Source organism: Chiroxiphia lanceolata, chromosome 1 (genome assembly GCF_009829145.1).
Source record: "Chiroxiphia lanceolata isolate bChiLan1 chromosome 1, bChiLan1.pri, whole genome shotgun sequence".
Lineage (NCBI taxonomy): Eukaryota > Metazoa > Chordata > Aves > Passeriformes > Pipridae > Chiroxiphia > Chiroxiphia lanceolata.
Window position 1 is genome coordinate 115567457 of NC_045637.1, and position 25988 is coordinate 115593444.

Consider the following 25988-nt stretch of genomic DNA (forward strand, 5'->3'; position numbering starts at 1 on the left):
CAACCAGAGATGCCTGCTCTCCTTCCCACCATGGGCTCATCTTACTTCTGTTTAAAAGCAGACTCAGTTTGAAAGAAGTAAAACAATATATTTAGAACTAACCGAGTGCTGCTATTAGTCGTTCCTGCAGGTAAACCATGTCAAAAAGCCCTTTCTAATTTACTTGCTCTTAACTAAGGGTGCTCAGTGCTGTGTATGAGTAGCAGTGGGAGAGCTGTAGGGTAGACCTGATGATTGTCTGAGGTAGAATGATTGTCATTGAACTCTTCATACAGTAATCAAAGATGGTCTTAGCAAATATATTTTTCTGGTTTCTTTTGTTATCACTTTCGGGGTTCCTGTCACTGGTAGACTTACCTCCTAATTTTGTAGGATTAGAACACTGGTCTTGTCTGTTCCCCCCTCTCCCTTCTCCCCTTTCGAAACTATTAGTGGTTATTACCTTGCAGTTGTGGGAGGTTGAATGGATAGAGAGGAGTCTGTATGTGCATTCTATAAATTGGAAATATATTTTATTTCCTAACTACATGAAGTATTAGGTGTGCTTAGAACAGAAATGGAGGCTTCTGAAACAGACCGCTTTGGAAATGTGGCTGTGAAAATGAATCATGAATTGCCCTGCTGGTTCTTAATTATTCTGAACAATATATTTCAGTAGCTATGTAACAAAACAAATGAGTTAGTCTATCTATCTATGAAAATTGTCAGTTTAAAAATATTTTTTATATATACATCCACATAACCTGGATATATCTGCAAATTGAGGTTTTGTAGTTCCTCCTTGGTTATCTTTGAGATGTATGGTCAAAATGAAGGGTTTCTTTTTTGTTGGTTCTTGAGCTAAACCTTTATTTTTGAAGCACAGCAATATTGGAAGTATTCTGTTATTTAATTTTTTTGTTTGATTTGATCACTGGAGCCTTCCTTGATGGCTGCCTTCTGAATGCAGATCCAACAAAGGAGGGCTGATAATGAAACAGAAGTCCTGCTTAGGCTATGCTTCCTAGGTTTACGCTCATTCTGTTTACACTCGTTGCTGTAGGCCTCTACTGTTGTGTTGGATGGATGGTTTGATCCAGCTTAACTGCTCTCCTATATATTGATGATGAAGGAAGAAAGAGCATTATATGAAGAGCAAATGTGATGTTGATCTTAGCTGGTAAATCTACAGTAGCATGCTTACAGAGATTTGCCAGTTGGGTCTGTAAGCAGTGTGTGCTCCTGCTTGAGGGGAACGGCTTGTTGGTGCCACATTCCAGCCTAAGAGCTAAATCCTGTCTGCCAGATCTGGTGTCTCTACAAAAGCGGAGATGTATCCCTGGGTTCTTGTGGGAAGGAGAGGGGAAATTACTTCCATTCTCTTCAAACCAGAGAGGTTGGGTTATAATTACAGTCATAAAACAGTATGTAGGTTCACTGTGATGGTGTAGGCAGTTGTATTAGAATACTATTAAAATAAGAACTACTACACTCTTGGCCAAGGACAGATGTATATGGGAAAAAAGTAGATATGAATACATGCCCTCCCTCCCCTGCCCTGAGTTGGGGTTAGTTGTTTTTTTTAATTGGTTGGTTTTGGGGGGTTTTTTTGTTAGTTTTTTTTTCTTCATTTGCACCTATTTCAATAAATGTTGCAGTGAAGCTTCTTTGTAGCATGAAAGTGGTAGTGTAATTTTTTTCCAGGGGTGGGAGAGGAGGGATGATGGTGGATGTGGGGTTTTCTTGTTTGTTTTTGCCCTCTCCCATGCCCTACTTACTTATTTCCATGAGCACTAGTGCTGTCTCTTCTGGTGCTGCAAGTCTCTCCGTAATTCTGCTGGGGAACAACTTTGATCTGAGAGAGTGTAAATGGAGCACATGAACATTGGCTTAGTTAAGTGATGTTCTTAAAAGTTGAGCTCGAATTATTCTCAAAATAATTACTGAATGGCTTGTAGATTTCCAAGGTTTACTGTTAGCTGTATCAGCCATTTATGATCACTGTCTAACACCAGAATGAATTGGTTGAACTGTGTTTCAGGTACCTTAAAAATGTGCTGCTAGCAAGTTGTCTGTCTTGGAAGTGGGTATTCAGTGATGCACTTTGGCAGCGTGCCCGTCTGAAGTCTGTCGTGTATGTGACTGCATAAGGTTAAGTGAGTTGCATGGTGAGAAGAGCTTGAACAGATGACCGTGGAAACTTACCTTTGGATTTAATACTCTGTGCGTCATGTTTGTGCTAGTACACTATATGGTAGCTAACACTGCTGGAGGTTGTCAGTTCTTCCAAACTTTACGAGCTTTCCTTCATGGTTCATGCAATTTAGGATTGACTCTTTTTTTTCAACAGTACTTTTAAAAAACGTGTAGCACTAATATTGTAGATATAAAAAGTGTACTGTACTAAATGACAACAGATGTTTGACAAGGTGAAGTGTTAATTTCTAACATTTGAAGTGAATTTCTGGGTGCTTGTTTGTCTGCAAAGGGGAATTACTCTTTCCTTCTGGACTGAGAAAAAACATTTGAAAATCAGAGGTGGCAAGAGGAATCGAAGTCTGGTAGAACACAGAGTATTGGTCTGATCTGCAGCAGTTGAAAAGGGATTTCATTTTCATACTGGTGAGAGTTAGAAAGCTGAGAAGACAGGTTCTAGTGTATGTAGGCACCTCTGGCTGAATATGAAGGTTTTACTGGAGGGTTGTTTCTACAGTATGTTTGTGAGTATCCAGGTGTTAGGAAAAAGTATATGTAGTGTATCTCTTAATACAATTTACTAGGCTTTTACTTTTCTCCCCCCACCCCCAATTTGAAGTATGCTGGATTTGTTCTGTTTTTAGAAATTACCATCTCCTTAAAAAAAGAAAAAAGACAAACCAAACGTGAAGAGTTAATCTTGCTCTGGGGTACCTTAGTTGCTGCTTCTGTTGGATTTTTTCCCTTCTCAGTTGTTCTGTCTCTTGACTGGAAATGAAAGTTACATACATTCTAAGTTAGTCTTGAATTTTACTTTGGCTCATCTTCAGCAGCTGTATTTGGGCATCTGTGGGATTATTGCATGTAAAGTTTCACATGAAGTGGCTGGTAGTGCTTGCTTTAAGCTCAAGTCATTCTCTGTGCCTAAAAAAGGGAAGTTGACAAGTTCCCAACAATCCCACTGCTCTTTGTTTATGTATGTAAAAAGTTCAGAAAGTAGAAGAGAGAACTAAAATGGCAGCTGTAATAGTTTTCCCTCGCTTTTGTGCCTTCAATTGACATGATAGATCTAGAATTACTGGAAACGTGTGCCCTGGAGACTTTATTTTTAACCAGGAAAAGGTTGTAGTTTGGAATTACTTTTATAGCGTATTTGAATATTTTTGGGTTTTTTACCTGACCTAAGGCAAAAGTATCTCACACTGGGATTTGCTCTCGGCATTGCAAACAGATCTGTTAAAATGATTCTTTGTGTTTTCCTGAACAAAGGCTGTAAATTATATGCTTTCTTCATGTATGATATTTGTGGTTGTTGATGGTTTATTCTTGGAAGAGTCTTTGCATATGTTGAGTACTTTGAGATAGTGATAGAACCGTTTGCAAGGGCACACATGCCTTCCTGTAATCTAATCTTAAAAGTCGTATTACTTTACACATTATGTGGTTTTTGAAGACTGCTTCTATATGTTTGAGTTTGGCAAAGAACCTCTTTTACTAAAACAAAGGGTGATAAATATTCATAATATGATGTAGGACATACAGCAAATACTGTCTCAAAATGTTACTGGGAGATAAAAATATTTTCTTGTGTGTGTATTTTCTGCAGTGTGTATGTAGTTTTCTATTGGTATGCAGTAGTTTGTATAATCTGGAGAAAAACTTTGTCTTCCTTTATTGCTCAAAAACTGTGTGTTTGGCCAGATTTCAAGGGTCCTAAAAGGACTGTTGAAGATGGGTGTGTTTAGAGACAGGATTTTTCAGCAGTCTGTGGCTATAACAATGAAGTTAATTATGGGACAGGTTTTGATAGCAATTTTCCTATTTTTTTTCTCTCACATGTGATAAAACGAGATAGTTTAGAGGATTTGTGATTCTTCCATCTGTATCCATCTCTATTTGGAGTTTAATAGCAATGTTCAAGATTACTGTGTGTATCTGTTTCTGTGAACTGGAGTGTATTACAATATACTTGATTTTGTTGTGTAGGAGACAGGAAATACTATTTCCCCCCCCATCACTCTCTCGTCATCTTACCATGACACTTTTTAGAGTTCTGCCTATGCTTGTCCTTGTAACATTTTCACAGATTTGTCCAACAGACATGACTTTGGTTTAATCACACAAATTTTTTTAATTGTAGCTATGTGAAATGTGCAGGAATTTTGATTTTTCTACCCTACATGAAAAACTACTTTTGCAATGCAGCAGTAGTGACAAAGTTTAGGTTATGGTGTAATGCCTTTCTTGAAAACCCTATTTTTAGGGACACAACTCAGAGTCAACCTTTATTTAGTTTTCAGAGGCTTGTTCTGCCATGTGCCACTCTTTTTTTTTTTTCTCTTGTATTCTTGCTTATTTACATAGTGCCAACTGCTGTTGTTGGTTTTTTTTTTGCGGTCTAGCTGTCTTTAACCTTTTTTTAAACCTCATCTGACTTTTTTGTTCCCAGTATGTGGTGGTTGTCATCTTCATATTCTTTAATCTCCTTTCCCCAACAGGCAAACTAAGATTTAAACTTATTTTGATGTGTGTTTGTATGTGTGCACAATACACTGTAGTAAATATCTTTTTTATTAAGACTGAGGAGCTACATGTCCAAAACCAGCTTTCTTTGGGGGTGGGACCTGCTACAGTTTGTTTTAGCTTGAACCTGTTAAACAGGTATGTTGTTTTTCATCCTTGTTGCTTTCCTGTGAGATCACAAACTTGTTCGATATATAAAGCAATTGCATAATTCTATGACCAAAGTTAAGGTGAGTGTCAACAACGTTAGGGTTCCCAGTCCCTGTAAGACTCCGGATTTAGGCTTCTGTTTTTTTCCTCAGGAAAAGTCACTTTAGTGAACTGATCCAGTGGAAAACTAATTAAGTTGTTATTAAAAAAGCTGAAAACATAAAATCCATTGCTTAAGCGCTTTTTATCTGATGCCACGATTGTTAGGTCTCGTTTAAGGAAAAAAGCATGTGCCTAAGGGAGCAGAAAGAACAGGGACAGTAATCTTTAGCAGTTAGTGTGCTCTTATACTTGAATGTAAGGCACTACCCTTAGGCTGTGGGTCTTTTGGAGAACCAGTTCTGTCAGGAGGCTGTAATTTGTGAGCTGTTAAAAGTGGACTGTATTCTAAGGAATGCAAACACATGCAGAAAGGCAAGTTTAATGTTATTTTTGATGTCAGGTCTGAGATGAGATTGAGATTTCTGCTGCTCAGTTACTTAATTTCTGTCAAGACGGAGCAAAAAGCAGTATTTTAAGGTCTGCTTTAGTGATGTGCTTAATGTGATTAGAGGACATGCCTCATTCTTGAGCTTATATTTATTTTAAATACTGTGCTTTTGCATTATGAGTGGTGTGATCTCAGTAGTAATGGAATCTGAACAGGTCTTCTTGAAACTTCTGCTTCTTTGTGCCTAAAAAAAAAAAAGTGAATTAGGTAGGGATGTGGTTAACAAACTGGCTGTTGAAACCAGAGTGAAGCAGTTATTTTCATCTTTCCAGAGCTGTTGGTGTAGGAGAGGCCCCCAAGTTGTGTAACTTAACCCTTTTGCTACCCCTTTGTTCACAAAAGCTTCTTATTTGTGCTGGAAAATGTCAGGAATTGTCCTCTAAGCAGATGAGTTCAGGATCTCTGAATGTCAAGTTATGTAACTTGCTGTTAATTTCCCAGTTATTTTATTAAAGTAGATTGATTGCTGTTGAATAAAAAACTGAAAGAATACTGCACTCCTGAAATGTGTGTCCTAACCATTTATACGATGAAATCAAGAGCAATGAAAAAGCAAATTGCCTTGTATTTAGCCTGTCTGTTGATTTACTCTCTTTTCCCTTCAATATAGGGTAATGTTTTCTTAAAGAATTGGATGGGTAGATTTTCAGTGATGTTTTCATTCTCAGTTTCTAAGTGGTGAAAATGTGCTGGTTTAGAAAACTTTGATATACTGTTTCAGAACATATTTAGGAATTTAGAAAAAAATTAGTTCTACTTAATTTTAACTTAAACTTGTGTCTTCTTTCTTCAGGGTCACGATGAAGAAGCTGTTGTAGATATGGGCAAAATCAGCTCTACTATCAATACAAATTTTGAGAAGGAAGAACTAGAGAGTAAGTTTGTGGTGGTTTTCTGTTTATTTAACATGCATTTTTTGCCTAGGGATAAAAGATGTATTTTCCATGCTGAAAGGAATCAGAATTTTATGGCTATCGTGAAATTCTAGCGAATAAAACTAGTGAAAGATAGAGATGACCTGCCCTGTGTTTTTGGTGTCTGTGCATGCTGGTAAATACTCACTGTTGTTCAAATCTGTCACAGAAAAAAATTAAAAAAAAATTTTTTTATGAAGCTTTCCAAGGAGAACTTGCTTCTGAGATTTAGGTTTGAAAAACTGATTGCTGTTGGTAAGTAATTTTCCAGCATGAGTGATGTCAAGTTCTGCAGAATCAAAACTCAGGAAACAGGGGTCATGAGGGAGATATTTGTTTTGTTTTCTGAAAGTTAAGTATTCTTGTGATTGTGGTCATGCACTTTAAATACTGAGAGTCTGAACAGATGGATAACAGTGCTTCTGGTTCCATAGTAGACTGTCCATGCCACAATCTGCAGTCAGTTACAGCACTATGGAATCCTGTTTGCCTTCATTATTTGACTCAGCATTTTGCGTTTAGCAGTGAAAATAGCACTGTTTTAGTTTCATGTAGCGAAATGTAAAATTAGATACTTCATCTAAGACACAATTTCTTATTTGAAAAGGAATTAGATTAAGATTCATGGATGCTAATTAATGAATCCAGAGGAAAAAGCTAGAGAGATCCAGTGTTAAAATCTTAGTTGTCTTTCATATAGAATGCTCTGAAGCTTAATTAACATTTGCAGAATGCTAGAAGGCTATCAGTAGATTCACTAAGGAGTACTGGCTCTTACTGCTGCAGAACACTGGAGAGAGCCATGACAGCAGCAGTTTCTAGCTGAAAGAAGTTGATTTAGGTTGCTGTCACATTTTTCTTATACCACCAAGAGATGGCTTAAAATGATTAAAGTTGTTTGTTGCTGTTGCAGTCATACTCTTGCTCTGTCCCTTCATTCTCCTACTCTTTTTTGTCTTGTGCTAACATTCTCCTTTGTCTGACCATACCATAAGCCTGCTTAACGATGTTAAGCCAGCAGAATATGTAACAGCCCTGACTAAGGAAGATGGTCAAGCTCTCAGCTGTTGAGCATCCCAAACTGATTTGCCACGCAGATGGATGTGTGCCAGTGCTGAGCAGAGGAAGGAAGTATGACTGTAAGGCTGAGAGGTGCAGTGGCAGAGGCTGTGACAATGCCAGTTTAGATGGGGTTGAGCAGTGGGGAAACCACTGCTTTGGCTGTTTCTGCAATTAAATCTTCAGTGCAGATTTAAGCTGTCTCCTCCTTAATTTCCTTCTCTTGCTTTTCTCTGGGAGATGACCCAGAGAAAGCATGTGTATGTTTTGCAGGCAGGCAGGGGTTAAAGGGGAAGCAGGCATCCAGCTGGAGTGGTGTGCTGGGCAGCAGCCTGAGCAGCTGTAATGCCTCAACCACAACGAATGACATGGGAATGTGCGGCCAAATCATTTCCCCAGTCTCTTTCATAGCACATTGGTAGGAGTGCCTCAGCTAGTACAGCACTGTACTTACATGAGATACTGGGTGGGAAGGCAGGGGGTTCAGGCTGCTTGAGGCAATTTAAGCGCTGACTGTGGAAAATACCCTTGTCTTACCCACAGCCAAAGAATAAATTAAGGTAAAATGAAGACTTCTGTTTGATGAGCAATTGAGTCAGCAGTTAAAAGGAGAAGGCCAAGATCTATCTCACTGTCCTCACCTTGCTCTTAGTCATGCAGCCTTATCTTTCCTTTTACTACATCTCACTCTTTTTGGAGTGACCCAGTGTAAATGTCTCAACACAAACAGAGGTTAAACAAATAACTAGTAAGAATCATCTGACAAGATTGACAAGAAAAATGTATTCCAATAGGATTATCAAATATCTGAAGCTTGATATAGGCACACATTTTCACACATGAGTAGGAATTATTCACATATTTTGTAGTGTCTTCTGTATTTGTAAGAATTTTTTTTTTACTGGTAGAATGGCGAAAGGGAGGGACAGTATGTATTTTGACTTTAATCAGTGGAAATTGTTCCAAAGTAAGAACAAGTTTTTCTTTTCCTGTATGAAAGAGAAAGGAATGTAGATGTGGTTGTTTATGACTCATATAGTTATCTTCTCAGAGATTCTTCAAATTCAGGGTATTTTAGAGGATAAACTTATGTGAACTTAAAAGCTCTGTTTACAAGATCATTATTTATGAGCTATTATGATGAAAGTAGGTATGTGGGATTTTGAGGTTTTGTTTTTAATTGTGGTATTAAAATCTTAAAAGAGGAGAAATGGAATTGTTGACTGCAAGCAGTAAAGCAACTCCAACTAGTATTCTTTTTCATTTCTGACGTGAAGATTTTCCTGTAGGCTTAAGAAGACCTGTACTAAAGCATTAGGCATTGGAAGTGTTTTAAGACCTGAAACTATTTCAGTCCAGTCTTTCAGCATGTGTTTCTGGTGACTTGAAAAGCAGTTCTAGGAATTTGGAACCTTTCCAGAAATGTGTGTTGATATATTTTCAAGGAGAGGCAGCAAGCAGTAAATGCAGTTCAGCTATGATGTGAAGCACCAAATCTTTAAGAGCCAGCATGGACAGGTGATATTTAACTGCTTTAAAGTGTGTTGATAGATTTGCTGCTGTAGAAGGTATAATTTTGCTACTGATACTAAAGCGAAGGTTTCTTGTTGTCAGTACTGAATATTAATATCTTCTGGAAATTTTGTGATGAAATACTAATGGAAAGAGGGCAAAATGCTAAAGGGAAAAAATAGATCTTGGATTTAGGGCTTCTCAAACTCTGCATTCTATTTACGGTGGCTGGTAAAGTGTGGTACCTATCTGGAGTGACAGTGTTTAGTTTAGAAAGGTTAGGCACAGGCTATTTACTTCCTAACACTTTTCCTGTAAAAGAGAAATGGTTAGAGACGGTAAATTGCAACTGTGGGCAGACTGTGTGTGTACTAAATAAAGGTACTGCACTTTACTGAAGCTGTAAGGCCTGACTTTGAAATAACAAATGCGAGTTTACAGAAGAACTAGAAGAGGGAATAACATCTTAAAATAACCTTTTTAAGAGCACCTAATGTTCTTAACTTGATGCCAGTCTCTTTGAGATGCAATGAATGAGAGTAATAACAGAGTAAGCCAGGAGGTGGACGTAAGGCAAGAATATTAATGGCAAAGGTATTTTGTGTGATCTTGTTAAAGGTGTTTTCTCTTAAGAACCATGTTCAAGGAAGGTGTTCAATGAAGATTTTCTTAAACCTGCGTTACGATGTTTGACTCGATACTACTGAGACCTACCTTTTAAAATGTGTAGTTAACTTTCAGTCTTGATTTAAGGATACATTTACTAGGCACAGTTTAAGGGAAAAGAGATGTATTCTGTTACTCTTAGCAGGCCAGTTACAAGCATAGCAAAGATAAGGAGTTTACGTATAACAGAAGTTTTGTTCCAGAAACAATCTGAGGTCAAGAATCTGTATCTTGGTAGGCCAGTTTTCTGTGGCATAAATCCAAGCAGCAACTTCAAGAGTTGAGATGATTTAATAGCTACACTACTCTCACACTATCCTGTGGCAGGTGTATGTAGTGTTTACATTTCAGGTGACCCTTTCATCTCTTACACCTTGATGGTTTAGAGCCTTAATTTTTATTTATGAAAAAAGCTGTGATTTTCAATTCATCTTAGTTGACAATGACAGGTAATTAAATTTTTTTCCTCCTCTATAAGTGAATATTGTGTATATAAATGGAAGACTTGCTCTACAAGTGTTTTGCAGTTTAAAGGGTTATGAGTCATTAAAAATTGTTTCAGTATTATGAAAGGGTTTTGGAGAATTAAGAATTATAGGACAACTTGTAGTAGAATCTATTGCTAGGATTTTTTTCGGGTGGCAGGTTTACTATTATTTTATTCTATAATATTAATACTAGCTACCTATTCTAGATGTATCTAAATTTCAATTGTTCAAAATCCCATGAATTATTGCTGTCAAATCTTTTAAGAAAACAAGTTGTAGAGGAGCAGGTAACACAAGTAATAAAACATGGCACTGTAGTTGCTGGTAGTTGAAGACTGTGCTTAGTTATGTTTTTGTGTTCTGTAACAGGCTGTACAGATTTGGATAGGCAGTACAGAACAGATTTCTTATGGTGCTCAAACTGAGAATGAAGACTTTAACCTTTAGGAGACCCCTTATAGTCTAGAAAAAGAAACATGTTTAACAGGAAAAAAATCTGAAATGGTTTCTCATGAAGTTGTGTCTTTTTATGTGGTCCACAAGTAGAAAAATGCAAAACTACTTTTGAAAACAAAAATAACTTAGGATGGCCATCCATGATTCTTGCAGAACACCATTTATCCATGCTCTTTGGTGATATCCCTGAATTGAGAAGATTCCCTATGTAATATCTTTCATATCTTAAAATATCAGGAAATAGATGCATTTGGCAAACCGATCCATTTAAGCAGTTGTACAAGAGAGGAGTGTGATCAAAATTATAAAGTGTCTGTATTAGTGACCCATTGATGAAGATAAAAAGTCTTCTTTGCGGAAGTTTTTTTTTAAATACTTAACATGCACAGTGTTACAAATGTAGAAGTCTTCTGTCCTTAGAGGGCAGTGGAAATATGTGTGATGGGGGCCTGATGATTTTTAATGTCCCTTCCAACCCAAACCATTCTTTGATTTTTATGATGTGATTAGTGGACAAAGGGCCAGTCTTGGATCTTAGTGGGACTTTAGCTTGAATTGTGTCTTTCTAGGTTTTCTTTCCTCCAACGGAAACTACTCTTTGAAATTTTCTTGGGTATGTATCCTTTTTCCTGAGCTCTGCTGCAGAGACAGGCTGGACCAAAGACCTTCATGTTAGTTAAAGTGTGGGGCCCAGCTCCCACAGTACCAAGTGCTGGCTCCTTTCCCAGGCAAGGGACATGGGTGCTGGCAGCTAACCACAGAGACCTGGGGTGCACGTACTGTGCCAGAATCCCTGTGTGGCTTTGCCAGCTGGCACTAAGCTTTTCCTATTACTGTTCCTACCTGCATGTCTAATGTAATTACTGATTATGGCTTTTTGAGTATTTGATTATGTCAAATAGGAATATTCAGTGCATTTTTCTCTATGACTGCCCCTACCAATTCACGTTTGGTTTTAAGTCAGAAAAAAATCACTTTTATGTGTAATGAGAAATCTAGCATTTACTGCTTCTGTTAGCGTAATATAATGCTGTCTTTTACTGTGTAGTGAGAAAACACTTACTGAGCTGCCTTACCATATGCCGTGCTTACTGTGGTTTTGGATTATGCTTCTCTGTTTTATCTATCCAAGTATAAAGAGTGTATTCTCAGATATACTTAATTACTAGGAGCAGTAGGAGATTTCAGAGTACAGCTTAGGAGATGTTGTGGATTCTAAAATATGCTGCACTGTGGAGAACTTTTGGGTTCCAGCTATGGCATATAGCTGTCCTGTGAAAGAATTTTCTTTACTCCTTTATACAGATTTGGTTTGAAAATTTTATCTCAAATGTTTAATTCTGAGAGCAAGAGATAGCTTTTGTCAGATAGTTCTTTTAATAAAGCGCAGAGTCCTTGGTAATTAAAGTTTATACAATAACTGAAAAATGCTCTACGTTTTAAAATACTCAGTTCGTGTCTTAGGAGTTTCACTATCAATATTAATTTGTGTTTAATTGTGCATTCTTCAGAAATGAGGTATTACTTTTAATTAGAAATTTAGATAATTAACACAGAAGTATTTTCAGTGAATTACTGACTTGAGTGAATTTTCATTATAAATAAACAAGGCGGGGGGAGGGCAGTGTGTGTGTGTGTGTGTGTGTGTGTGTGTGTGTGTGTGTGTGTGTGTAAATGAGGGATTCTTCTTGTTCCTTAAGTTTTACCAGAGCAAGGACTATTTGGAGACCTGTGGGTTGTGAAGTTTTTTGGGGCATGAAAAGACTTTTTTTGTTTTCACACTTATTTCTTCCATTCACTTTAGGTAATTTTTCCCATTTGTCTGCTTCTACCTTCAGAGCAGTCCTGTGACTGAAAAGGTAGAAGTTGTGCTGATAGATTGCGTTGAGCTTATTTTTGTGCATACAAGTACTCTGTGACGTAAGAGAAATTAATGTCAAGGCATGAGATGCTATGTTCCAAATCTTTCCTACTAGGGTAATGCATTTAGAGATGTCAGTTTTTTCCCCCATTTTATGATTTAAAGGAACAAATTAGGATCTCTCCTGCAAATTCTCCAGTTTTTCCATAATGGAATGCTCTGTACTGGGGCAAGATAGACAAAGACATTATTTGATTAAATAAAGGCTTCTGTTTAAAATAAATTATATATCTTCAGATTATTATTTGGAGATTTTCAGAAAAAATAGTAATTCTTGTCACAAAGTTTTTGTCTTCAGCAGACTTGGGAGTTTATTGAGAAGACGAGGTCAGACTCTTGTTGGAGGTGCATTGTGAAAGGGTGAGGGGAACCACATGAAGTATTGGAAGTGATGATTGAATACTTAAGAAATTTTTTTTCATGCAGTATATTGCTATAGGTTGTTATAGGTTGCCCAGAGAGGCTGTAGAATATATATCCTTAAAGGTACTAAAAGCTTGGCTGGTTGTCATCCTAACCAACCTGATCAAAAAGATGGCTTCAGCTTTGAAGTTGGCTGTACTTTGAGCAAGATTGGACCAGGTAGCTCACCTCTAGATGGTCCTTACATCCATCAATAATATATGATCTCTCTTAGTTCAAATTTCTGAGTAACAGGAATTGAGAATTCACATAGATATACACTTGAATTTTTTTCTATTATTAACATGTGGTGGAAGAATATTATTCTTTGTATGAAGCTTAAAAGGCATCTAGCCAAAGAAAAGAGAAAGTTCTGTGTGGAATTGTACTTCAAGCATTGACATCAGAGGATTTTTGGATACATGTTTTTGATCTCTCTCAGACTTCGGAAGTCTTCTATTACCATTTTCATAGGAACTTTGGGGAGAAATTGGGAAACTTAAAGCATTTTCTTTTTTGTGAATTTTAAAGGACTTTAAACAAACTTACTTTTGGAGTGATACCAACCATGTGATAGAGATGTTGCAAGTTCCTAACATTTAAATTTGTTTCATACTGATAAGGACCTTAAGTAGTAAATGCTCTTGGTGGATTTGAACAGCTCAGCTTGGATAAAGTCATGTTGGATTAAAATGAGCAATTATCTCTTGAGCTTTGTATTACTAAATTTAGTATTGGACAGTCTACTAATTCTATTGATTATTGGTTTATAGTAATTCTGTAAGAAGATTTGCTTGAAAGTTGTACTGTGGTACAGATATTTATGTGAATAAAGCTTTGAAGGTCACATAATTGTACTTTTCAAGCTTTTAAAAAACAATATTCAAGTAAAAGGTAGTGTTCCTTTTAGAAATAACAGTGATGCTAGAAATATACATTCCAGCCTTTTTAGAGCTATCTTTTTCTTCATTGCTGTTATAATAATTTTATATTAATTGCCTTTCTGCATGGTTTTTTTATTTGGTTGGGTTTTTTTGGTTGTGTGGGCGTGACGTGAGGGGTTTTTTTTGTTTGTTTTTGTTTTGGTTTTTTTCTGTTTGTTTGTTTTTTGGTTTTTTTTTTGCTAGGCTGAAGGGTACTATAGGTTGTTTCATCCAATTCATTGGGAATGAAGGAAAAAAATCCCTGTGCTTTTGTTTTGTTTTGCTTTTCATTGTAAATTGTGTTTGTAAGTAAATCTTTATCTGTCCACCTCCAAATATTATTATTCCTATATGAATAACGAAACTCAAGGGAACACTGACCTACTCAATGCAGCTGTCTTATTCTTAGAGGGCTTCTCAGTGCTTTTCTTTGTTGAGTTAGAGTCAAAGTTAAGCTTGTCCAGGTTTTATTACCTAGTTTTGCCCTGCCTTTGGAGTGAATATATCTGCAATGTGTTTTTGTGTAATAATGGCAGTATACTCAAAAGCAATAGTTTTGGATTTCCTAGGTAGTAGTTGAAATGTCTTTACTTTTGACTGTTTGTGATACTGAAAAGAAGTCCCTTTCTTAAGCAACAGTCTTAGTCTATAGTACTGCCACCCTCAATGCTTGCTCTGAAAAAGAAAAATAATTCAGAGGCTCTTTTTCAACATCAGGTTTTTTCTTCAAGTTATTCTAATAGAATTACATTGGATTGTGATGCATTTTAATTAATCATCGCTGCAAATCATCTTGCTTGTCAACATTTCATATCGTCCCAAGATACCGTTGCAGGTGTAGCAGTCACTTTGCATATACAGAAGTGGTTTGGGGAAGGTATTCTTGTTTTTCATTTGCCTGCAAGACTGTGTCTGTGTTTCCCTGTCTTTGTGAGACCCTCATTTGCTAGGGGAGCGAGAAGGTGGGTTCTTTAAAGTTTCCTTTCAGAGTTGAAAAGCAATGTCAGTGTTGTAGGTTGTGGGCTGACTGACTGGCAGTGCCTACCTGGTGTGCCTTGAAGCAACCATGAGGCACCTGGACATGATTCTGTGGTAGTCATAGCTGAGAGGTCAGTGCATTTTGGTGGGAAAGGAATTTGCTATGGACACAGGTTGTTTGTTTTGTTGCTTATTTCAGGTTGGCTTTCCATAGTTTTTACCTGTCCCTTTGCAACATATCTGCTCTTCTTCAAACTTTTCTACTGAAAAAAAGTTTTGTCAGACTGCAATTTTGTAAAAGGAGATAGACTCCTCATAAGGACATAGACTCCTCATTCGCTTGTTCTACCTCCCCTTCATGCTGCAACGTAGTCTTTGACTGTGGGAATGATCACACTATTACAAGTACCAATTTTTGCAATAGCAGGCTATATTGTTGAAGATGGAGGCCCTTGAAAAAATTGTGTGGGACTTTTGTTTGTTATTGAGTACAGAAAACAATGTGGGATCTTAGTCTCTAATTTATGAGTAAAGCAAGAGACCAAAATGTGGAAGTCCTTCCAATTTTTCAGGAAGTAAAACCCTGAACAGTTTCAGATTACTGCAAGGTTTTTTTTTTTGTGTGTGCAATGTTCAAAACACATGCTTAAAACGGTCTTATTAACAATATTAAAACAAGGAATTATATAAAATGTTTTATTGGTAGAAGAATGCTGGAGTTTCTCTTAGGATGAAATAATTCCTGCAAAACAATCCAACACTTTGACAACGAATAGAACCGTTTAGTCTTATATGTAAACTGTAGTTTAATAATTGCCAATTGAACTTATAAAATAAAACAGAAATCCCAACAAGCATGATAACAACATTTGCAGTGAGTGGTGGCTCACTAGGTTGCACCAGGCAGCTTTGTGTGGGATGTGGTAACGCAATTATTTTTGAGCCTACTATGTTTGCTTTCTCTGTGCATAAGATTATTGTATCATGATGATGGTATCAATAACATGACCATAGCTAACGATGCCTCCTGATCATATTATATACCAAGGGCACTGATTTATGTTTAGGTGTCACATTGGCATTAAGTTCTCTGGGAATTGCATTGTGCATAGCAGTCATGGGAGTGGAGGTCAGGCTGCCCAGCAGGGGCTGGGTATTCCTGTTGGAAGAAGCTCACAAAAGACAAGTCTCTCTCTATAAATAGGACTCTATAAATTAATCTCTTTTCCACTCGTGGAAACGAATAGCTTTTAATATACTTAATTTCAGACTTGGTCACAGTGCCACTCAGTTGACTCTAATTAAACTGGTGTTGGAAGTCTGTCAAGAATTGGGGTTTGTTACGTGAAAAGGAATCTTGACCAAATTAATTAAACATTGAACTTACTCATGTGTTAATACTGATCTTTACTTATTTTTTTAGTCATGTAGCACTGTAAAAATACACAAAACTTCTATAAAGCCAGTATCTTTTTAGGTTTAGGAATTCTTTTTTGGTAAACAAGTTTGACATCCTATCACTTTTTATTTCTTTAAAACTCTAATCACCAGGGTTTTTCAATATCTTCAGTCTAATCTGTGTGTTCAATACACACATATGTATGTGCATGTATGTGTACAGTCACAGCTCTTAGGGCTTGCTTGTATCATGTAAATTTGCTGAATTTGTCTAAGAGCTGGAAAACCACTTCCTTTTCCTTTGGTTAATGTCAGTCTTCTGAAATAACTCTTCTGCAGTATGAAACAGAATATTTAGTGTTAACCTCCAGGCTTCTAGTTAATATGTCTCTTCCGGAGATTGTTTGTTTAAATAGGAATTGAAATGCTATTGTACATGCTATCTCCATTACAGGAGACATGGTAGTAATATGTTCATAACACTCTGTTGATTGATTTCTTTTGCCAAATTGATGATAGTATTGTCTTAATGTGAAAGGTCAAAGGAAAAACAAGATGTTGAAAGTATATGATTTAAAGAACAGTCTATTAATTTGAGAATGTCCTCCTAAATTTATTAAAAAAAAAATCTAGGATAGGAAAAAAAAATCACCCTCTCTGTAAGTTATTTGAGGTGTTGGCATACACTTCAAAACATAAGTTCTTCTTATGTTCCTGATAGTAAATTAATGGTATAATTGAACATCAGTTCCATCTAGATGTGTGACATGCTACTTGAGGAAATGTTGGCAGCTCTTTCAGGAAGAGAAAACTCCTTGCAGACTCTAGATGATGGGTCAGTTTCTTAATGATGTTAATAAGCTGAACCAGGAGATTACATTTATGCCGTTCTAGTGACTGTCCTGGTATGAATCCCTGCAAAAAAGAGGAGCATTGTGTAATTCCTCTGCCTTGGCTTCATGTTTATCCAGTAGTTTCTTTCAGTGTTATTGATCAAGCTTATATTTGTGTATTACTTGTTTCCCAATTGAATTTTTAAACTGAGTAAGAATATGGCCCAATTTATCAGGGAAATGAGTCTAGCACTAGTTACTTGACACCCTGGGAGGACAGAAACGAAATGCTCTTAGTAGTTTACTACAGGTAGTTTTGTCAAGTTCTTTTGGATTTCTTTTTCTCAAACCCCTTGTCTTTAGACGCTAAATATGGGCAGCAGGTCAGTTTTTCTTTAATTATTTCGTTTTAAACAGGCCACAGAGCTGTGTATATTGGAGTTCATGTCCCACTTGGAAAGCCAGGCCGTCGACGGCATAGACATCGTGGGCACAGGCATCACAGAAGGAAAAAAGAAAAAGAAACTGACAGAGAGGATGGCCGAGAATCTCCGTCATATGGTAAGAAATTTGTTGTGCGAGTTCTTTGCCTCTCTTGAAAATAAACTTGTAGTAGTTAACTCTGCTTAAATGTTGCTTGTTTTGTGCTACTTCTTTTATTCTCACTGTAATTAACGTCTTTCTATGTACAACCAGACAAGGATTTTGTGGTTGTGTTTTATCTAAGTCATAAGCTGTTGGACTTGGTCCAGCTGTCCACATGAATGTTCAGCAGCCTGCACTGAATAGGTTAGACTAGAGCTTTGTAATGCTCTCCTGTAGCATGAAAATCTGTGTTATTTAAATTAGACACCTTTTTTCAGATTGTGTAGTCGTGTATGCTTCTTCGTCTGATTTTTAAAAGTAAGAATGTAGCTGTGAAGCAGCGTTTGCCATGGTAATTTGATCAATGATCTAAGTATTTACTTCAGCCTTTTTGCTGTCTGTTAGTAAGGGAATTGTACTGCCTCCTAAGTTTGTGGTTTGGATCATAAACTGCCCCCCAGTCTACCTCTTATCCTCAAGAGATGATAATTTTTTCTTATCATTCTCTGAAATGAAATTATTTGGCAGTACTCTTAGCAGTTTTTCTTCAAGACCCTATGTCCACTTTTATTCCTAGGCTGCAGTGAATGGGCAGGCTACACTGCAATGTTTGAATTCCAGTGTGGACATCATACTGTTCACTATTACCTTTCTATAACTAGAACCATATTCTCTGCACGGGGCCAGTACCTGAAAAAAAGGAGTCTTCCAATGGAAATGCTTTGACAAGTCTCCTTTTGCCATTCTCCTCTGGTTCTTGGTTTCATCCATCTTCAAGGTTTCCCCTCCCAAATGTAAATTATTATAATTGACATTATGTTTGTAGAGTCTTGCTGTATGGTTTTTGAAGCACCAAGTGATATTAAATTGATAGAAAATCAGTTCTCTGTTCTCGTTACTTCTTTGTCCTGGATACACAGGATATGGCAGGATTCTTGGGGTGTACTGGTTTTGGGACAGAAACAATCTGCTATGGGTCTGATAATGAATGTTGTTTGCATTCAAAAGAGCTCATTTCAGAACTGTTACTGGATGATGAGCTATGCCAGAACATCAATGCATAAGCAAAATTCAAATTTGAATGAAGTTTGTTAGTAATTCAGATCTTATGTCTAAACCTAACGGATGCTCTTCCTTTTACACTAGAAGCATACAGTTGTATGTTCACATGTCATAGCTGTGAGAGTGATGTTTCAGTGAAAAAAGTAAAATTTTTAAAATTGAGATTTACCTGGATCTTCTGTCTCGGACCTTCCTGAGATAACATTATAATTACTACATTATTGAACCGTTGTAATTTGAAAATCTGCTTGAGTTGAAACAAAATCTTTGTGTAGGTATTAAAAGTATCTAAAACCATGTGCTTTTATTGGTGGGCTTTTTTTTTTTAAAGTTTTGGTCATAGCAGTGAAATCCATTACTTACTTTTAATCAATAGAGATTGTTTAATTTCCTTACAAGTTTTTACTGAGCCTATTCCAATGAGCATTATCTTATGAGAAGGTAAAATATTTCCTCAACACTTTAACTGCATAACTTCTGCTTTACTATGCTAATTTATAAATAGTGCTCCAACTACACAATGAAAAAACTATTTTTTTTCTTTTCTATGGCCTCTTGCTACTAACATAGGATAAATCTTCTACTCTAACAGTACGAGTACCTAGGTACTCACAATTGAGTATCTTCAGCTATTATTTGGGCAAACAGGCTGGTTTTTTCCAACAACTTGTTTTGTTTTCTCATTTTCTCCTGTAATTAGTGTCTGTGTTATGATGGTATCATTTATTTTGTTCTCGAAATGAAAACAAGGTTTCTAGCCTTTTGGTTTATTAATTTTTACTTTTTTTTAACCAGTTTTGCTGTTGATTTTTTTTTCACATTGGCAATCTATGGAAGAGCTAAAAATACTTAATTACTTTTCATAAACGTAAGTTTTCAGATATTTTGTTTTCAGAAACAATGCAAAATTTTCAGAGAACCTCCTTTTAAAGAAATGTCCATGTTTCTTTTCTTCCCTCTTAAAGATGATGTTGTGCTGCACGTTTCTAGCTGAGAGCAGGAATTTTTACTGTTACGTAGTGTTTCTTGTGTAATATAAGTATGAATTCTTTTAATTGTTAAGTTTCTCCTGTTCTTCAAGACACACCATCTCAACGGGTGCAGTTTATCTTGGGTACTGAAGATGACGATGAACACATTCCTCATGATCTCTTCACTGAAATGGATGAACTTTACTTCAGGGATGGAGAAGAATATGAATGGAGAGAAACGGCTAGGTATGCTGGGAGTAGATTGTTTCAAGGTATACGTGTGTGAGTCGACACACATAGGCAGCCAGAACACCCACAAAACCACGGTTGAAATGCAAAGAGTAAATTTGTTTCATTACTTCGCTAACTGGAGGACTCTGAAGCAGCACCCAGACTGAGACACACAAGCAGGAACGCCGGCACTGTTAGGCTCAGTCCATCCTGATGGGCAGTGGGCCTGCTGTTTGCACCCATGTATGAAAGGCCTGTGCATGTGTAGTTTACCACCATGCTTTTATCCCCCTGTACTTTTTTATAATCTCTGAGCTTTGATCTTTCTCCCAAGACATGGAACTCAAGCACGTCCGTAGGGGTGCTTCCAAGTCTCTGTAGAGACCTCTATTATCTCTACACAGAGATTCTACTTCTCAAAACAGACAGAGGATAAACAGCACAGGCATTGTATATGGGGTTTCCCACACTGTTATTTTCCAGACCTCGGCATTCCCAGCTGCAAGGTCACTTGAGCGAATCTACCATCCTTCTCACCATTCTTCTACTTTTAAACCTTTCCTCCCAACAATATTAAAGTGATTTTATTTCAAAGAACTGTAAACCGGGTTTGGGTTAGCATCTTCACTAACTAGGAGTTGTCTACTTAAGTCATGCTCAGCAAAACAAAACTTCTGGGGTTTTTTTGTCCAACTTTGAAAGAATCAATATGGTTTCTCAAGAGACCCTCAGTCTTACTGGTTGGTGGTGTGTTCAGTTTCCTAGTACTGATCATACTGAACATTGTGAAAGGTAGGACTACACTGAGTTACTAATACAGGTGTTTGTCCATAGAGTGGTATCTCTCTGGTATATTATTGCCGATATATTGGTGTCATTTTTTTCTCACTCAGGCATAAAGAAAACCAGGTATTATGTTTTTCTTGGGTAGTATTTGACTAGTTTTTTGCAAATTGCATGCATGAACATTACAGGATGCTATGATTGTTATTGGCCTATGCTGGTTTAGTTGCTTCCCTCTGCATATGCATTGTAATAAATTCCTTCTGCATTCAGTACTTCCAACTACCTTGTTACATGCTAGCTTTTGCAGAAGTTTGATTTGCATAATGCCTGTGAGTTGGAATCAAGATCAATTTATAGTTGCACATATTAGTATTGCCCAGTTCTTAAATATCTGACGTAGAACCCTTAGGAGACTTGAACATCCTATATGGTGTGTTTCAGACAACTTTCTAGTCCTAAAATGCTGACAAAATCAAGATATGCAAATCAATACTTTTCGCAAGAATGTGTGAATAGACAGGTATTGTTCAAACCAAAAGAAACAAAATGGGCAAAAACTAAAACATTTGAGTGTGGTTAAAAGGCCTGATAAAAATGTCAATCAGTTGGGCTGTCTGAGAAAATGAAAGGCGGTGTGATTTGATTTCATGCGATTTCCTGTTCCGTGTTATGCCAGAGCCACATGGAAGGATGGGATTACTTGCCAAATTTTCTTTCCAGGAGAAATATAAGTATGTGTATGTGAATGCTTTTCAGGTGGCTGAAATTTGAAGAGGATGTTGAAGATGGTGGTGATCGATGGAGCAAGCCTTATGTAGCAACTCTGTCTCTGCACAGTCTCTTTGAACTGCGAAGCTGTATTCTAAATGGGACGGTCATGTTGGACATGAGAGCAAACACACTTGATGAGATAGCAGGTTGCAGCAAAACTTTTTAAAAATATTTCTAAGTTTTAATCTATTTGAGGTGGTTTTGGTGGTGTCTTTATGTTCTTGAAATACTATGTTGAAGAAACAGGTATGTGCATGCTTACTGCAGTTTTCTTGATCTGTTTATAAGGAATTTGGTTTCTACAAACTTCACATACAAAAAACTACACTGGATGAGTAGGAGCTCCTTTCGTATGTATTTTAGGATGAGGCCCAGAATTTACCTTTATGTTCTAATCGCTGAATGTGTTCTTTGTCTTTGTTTCTACAGATGAATTGTAAATATCTGCCAGAACATTTTAGGAGTTATTTGTGCACTTTAGTACCATAATTATTAATCATAATTTGGCTGATGTTAACTTGATGCCATTAGTGCAGTTGGTTGTTGCACATCTGGTATTTTTTTCACCTTTATACGAGGTGAGCAGAAATAAATTTTGTACGTGTTGTTTGACCTACTATGTTGAGTGTCCTCACTAATCACATCGTCATTTGGGATACACAGTCAGCTTTGGAGAGTTTCATGTATATATAACATATACACATACACACGTACATATCTATGTACATTACATATATCTGCTTAGCCTGAATGTCTTTGAATTAATTGTACACAATTTTCCTGGTATCTCTTGCTACAGGTACCACACAGTGGATTGCATTTGCAGGAATCATACTAGAATTAGGGCAGACTAACATGTATGTGGACAAGGTGTTTTGGCCTTAAAAACTTTGGCAGTGCTTGAAATGTTTTCTTGTTTTGAAATCTTCAAAATTCACTCAGGAAATTGTCATTCCCTTCCTATTTTCTTGACTTACTGAACAAGAGCATTCAATGCATTGTTTGTAAATGTAATGGTTTTGTTTATTATATTATTTTTAATAATTGAATTTAACAATAATCTTAGTTCATAAGAAAAATAGTTATTACTTAATTCTATGTAAATGGTACTCTTGATAGTGAGTATTTTAGTTGGAACTAGGATGCCTTAAGAGATTTTATGAATTTATTTCAAGTTAATTTTAGGCGCCATTGTGAAGTATGTAGGGTAACAGTCTTTGGTATACAAATGTATTGTCTTGTTCCCATGAACCAGGAATACCTAGTAGGTATTATTGTTTCTTATTCAAAAAGGAGGGAGAAGGTGGTAGGTTTCCTTCTGAGAACCTCTAACAAATGGCTGTGTGTTACCAGTAATCCCAGAAGGAAGCTGTACTGACAGACACTTCGCTGCATAGAATTTTGTTAGTAAGGTATCCTGAGCTGTAACATTTTTCATTGTGAAAAGTTCTGTGTCATTTCAGTTTAGCACTGCAGTTAAGTTCTCAATACATTAGATACCATTGGCAATCTATATTTGACAAGTCGTCGTATAGGTTTTTGTTGCCTTATGCTGGTTGGACCTTTTCTATGGATTTATTTTACTTTCTATTATTTAAAAAAAAGGGCAGCTAAGAAATCACAGTAGATACTTTCCCTGATATGGAGGCTTTCTTTCCTGGTGCGAGCATACTGCTGAGATGCTCTTTTGAAACTCGATGTTGTTTGACAGATGATTAGTTAGTTTTACATGATATTACTAGATACTGTTTTATACTTCCTCCTCTAAAGCATGTGAATCACATGAAGTTCAGTAGAGAGTCTCAGGATCTTAGGGCATCCAAAGATGACAGAGGAGTTACGGAATTCATCTCATTCTGTAGTAACTTTCACTTTTATACAGTTTAAGTAACACCAGGTTAAGACTGTCATGTCTGTTTTCCATCATATTTCTGTCTTTGTGTACTCACTTCTAGTGTAGGGTTGTTGATTACATTAGATAGTTTTTTGAATGGGAGTCACCATTGGAAGTTGAAGTAAATACCAATACATTATAAAATATTAAGTAATTTATTTCTTGAAATGATGCTACTAATAAATATTGTCTCTTGGATCTGCATGTTGTGCTTTCCTTATTCTCACATCTGCTTGTTTAGTGACACTTGAAAATTTCCTGTGGATTCTTGAAGATGACTTTTTTGTTAAAGAAAAGATTTTTATTAGAATAGATTAACTTTTTTTTTCTAATTTGGTGCTACTACAGTGCTGGAATGTGGTGAAGGAGAGATTTGATAGCTACCTATATAATTTCCTTTTTTGGTCTTGTATTATATAGATATGGTTTTGGACAACATGATTGCCTCTGGCCAGCTGGATGAATCCATACGAGAGAATGTGAGAGAGGCTCTCCTAAAAAGGCACCATCATCAGAATGAGAAAAAATTCAGCAGTCGGATTCCTCTGGTTCGGTCTTTCGCAGATATAGGCAAGAAACATTCTGACCCTCACTTGCTTGAACGAAATGGTGAGATAAGTTGTAGCATCCAGTTTGTACTAACCTGGTAAATAATGTTCTCACTGGGAGATGAAGGAAAGCTCAGCTGGTAATAGCAGATAAGTGTTTCCCTCTTCGTGAGCAAAGAACTAACAATAATGTGGATGGTGTTTCTGGATATTTTTTAATTTACTCGAACATTCTACTCCTGCCTGTATACCACAGCATGCATTATTATTTTGAAGTATAGAAATAGACCTACATTGGTCCTAATGTTTTTTTAGTATATGCTTGTATAAAATGTGCAGTGTTTGAGGAATTTCAGCATCGTGGCATAACTTTATATGTGTGTATAAAATGGATGCTACTTGCTTATACAATCTTTGCACAAGAGATTGACATAGTGATCATAGAATGAGTTCAGTGATGCTGACAAGTAATGCGTTTTATTCCAGTGTTGTTACGTTAATATGGCTAGAAAAAGTTCACCATGCCAGTGGTGAAGATAGTACATTTAGCTAGGACACTCTTTATTTTTAACTGGTTTTGTAGAAAAGGATCTAATGGGGAAAAACAATCCCAAACCCTAGAAAGGTATTAGCAATGTTTTTAGAAGCTGCACCACATCTTGTTTTGAACCAATTCCTGAAAATCTACTCTAGACATCCAGTTCCAAACTCCAAACAGCAATATGTGCTGCAGAGCAGCTTACTTGTATTCTTGTATTTCTGTGACCTCTGTTTCCATCTCTGTTCTTTGTTTTCTTTTGCCTTGCGTTAACTGAGACACATAAAATTTTTTTAATCTAGTGAAAACTAAGGATTTCATGAAACTGTCCTTGAAGGGAACTTCTTTTCCTGTCTTGAAAGATGCCTCATTGCATAGAATATGTTTCACTTAGTTAAGTACTCATTAGGAGCTACATACTCTGGAGTACTCTACAGCAAATGCCCAAGCTTACTGATACTTTTTGTTAGGCAGGGAGTATAAGATGTATGCTTAAATATTTCTCTGATAGTTTCAGAATTTTTTTTTTTCAAGACTGAAAATGCACCAAATTTATACGAGTGTACTGTCTTCTGAAACTCCCAAGTCTCCTGTTTTGTTCAACAAATATGAAAATTTCTCACACCGACTTGGTTTTTCCCGTCCTTGAACACCTGTGTTTCCAGTTGTAATTCTGAGAATTTTGTATTTAAGGTCTCTTGCTTGTCAGTTACCTTTTGTGTATCACTTCCACTTTCCAGCATATTTTATTCATAATACTATTTCGACAACAGAATATGGGATATATGCTGAAATAAGAAACCAGTATAATATGGTGAACTTTTTCTCAACATATACCGATTTACTTTTTTCTTTATAATCCTACAGTGATCCTCTAAACTGGTAAACTGAAAATGCATATGTGCATAGTACTTCTTAGGCTCCTTAGAGGGGTGTGTCTGTTTAGGACATCTCATGTTCATGATTTATCACAAGTATACTGACAGAAATCTAACTATTACTGTAGTGATTAATACAGGCAAAATCAACCAGTTTGCTCTGCTGGTCCTATTTTCTTTACTGCACTGCAGTTTTGTGGGTTTAATAGTTGATTTTTGATTCTTTTGTTCTTAATTTAAATCAGGTTTGTATCTGTAGGATCCAGTCTTTCATTGTTTGGGGGGGAGGGGAATGTATGTGACCTTTACCTAGGCATGCTTTTTATCCTTCTTGTAAATTATTCTAGGATTGTTCAGTGTACTGGTCTCAGTAGTGCCTACTACAAATGTGAGAGTAAACGTGTCTACTTTGATATTTCCTTGCTTGATGGCATGGTACATGAAAACAGCATGTTTTGGGTTTCAGGCATTGTAGGAGAAGTAACCAGTAATCTTTTTGAGGAGACTGCCATCCCAGGAAAAGTGGTTTTGGTAAACAGGAGAAATGGTATTGCTAAACCTTCTAATGGAAGTACTTACATGAGTATCAACGGAAAGTATCTTTTCCTGCTTAAGGAAGAACTGAAATCCATTGCAAACTCCAGTCTGAGGGAACCATCACAAGACTATGTTCTCTTCGTGTGAAATTAGTGGGACACTGAAGCTGGATAGGGCAAGAAAAATAACAATGGGTTTGGAGAAATGTATTTGATTTTAGGCATATGGGGCTGTTGGTA

General features: G+C 36.7%; 1 protein-coding gene across 11 annotated transcripts in view; it reads left to right on the top strand.

The window, feature by feature from the left end:
* SLC4A7 (solute carrier family 4 member 7) overlaps positions 1-25988 on the top strand; it is a 92544-nt gene that overhangs the window by 29306 nt on the left and 37250 nt on the right. For 10 of the 11 annotated variants that reach the window (XR_004356610.1, XR_004356611.1, XR_004356612.1 and 7 more), the window contains exons 2-6: positions 6192-6273; positions 17366-17509; positions 19677-19812; positions 21340-21500; positions 23669-23857. Coding sequence is in view for 7 of the 11 variants with exons in the window: in XM_032685423.1 (XP_032541314.1) it covers positions 6192-6273; positions 17366-17509; positions 19677-19812; positions 21340-21500; positions 23669-23857 (712 nt within the window). In the remaining 4 variants the exon portion in view is untranslated. The remainder of the gene's footprint in view (positions 1-6191; positions 6274-17365; positions 17510-19676; positions 19813-21339; positions 21501-23668; positions 23858-25988) is intronic. The other variant, XM_032685479.1, reaches the window with a different exon arrangement.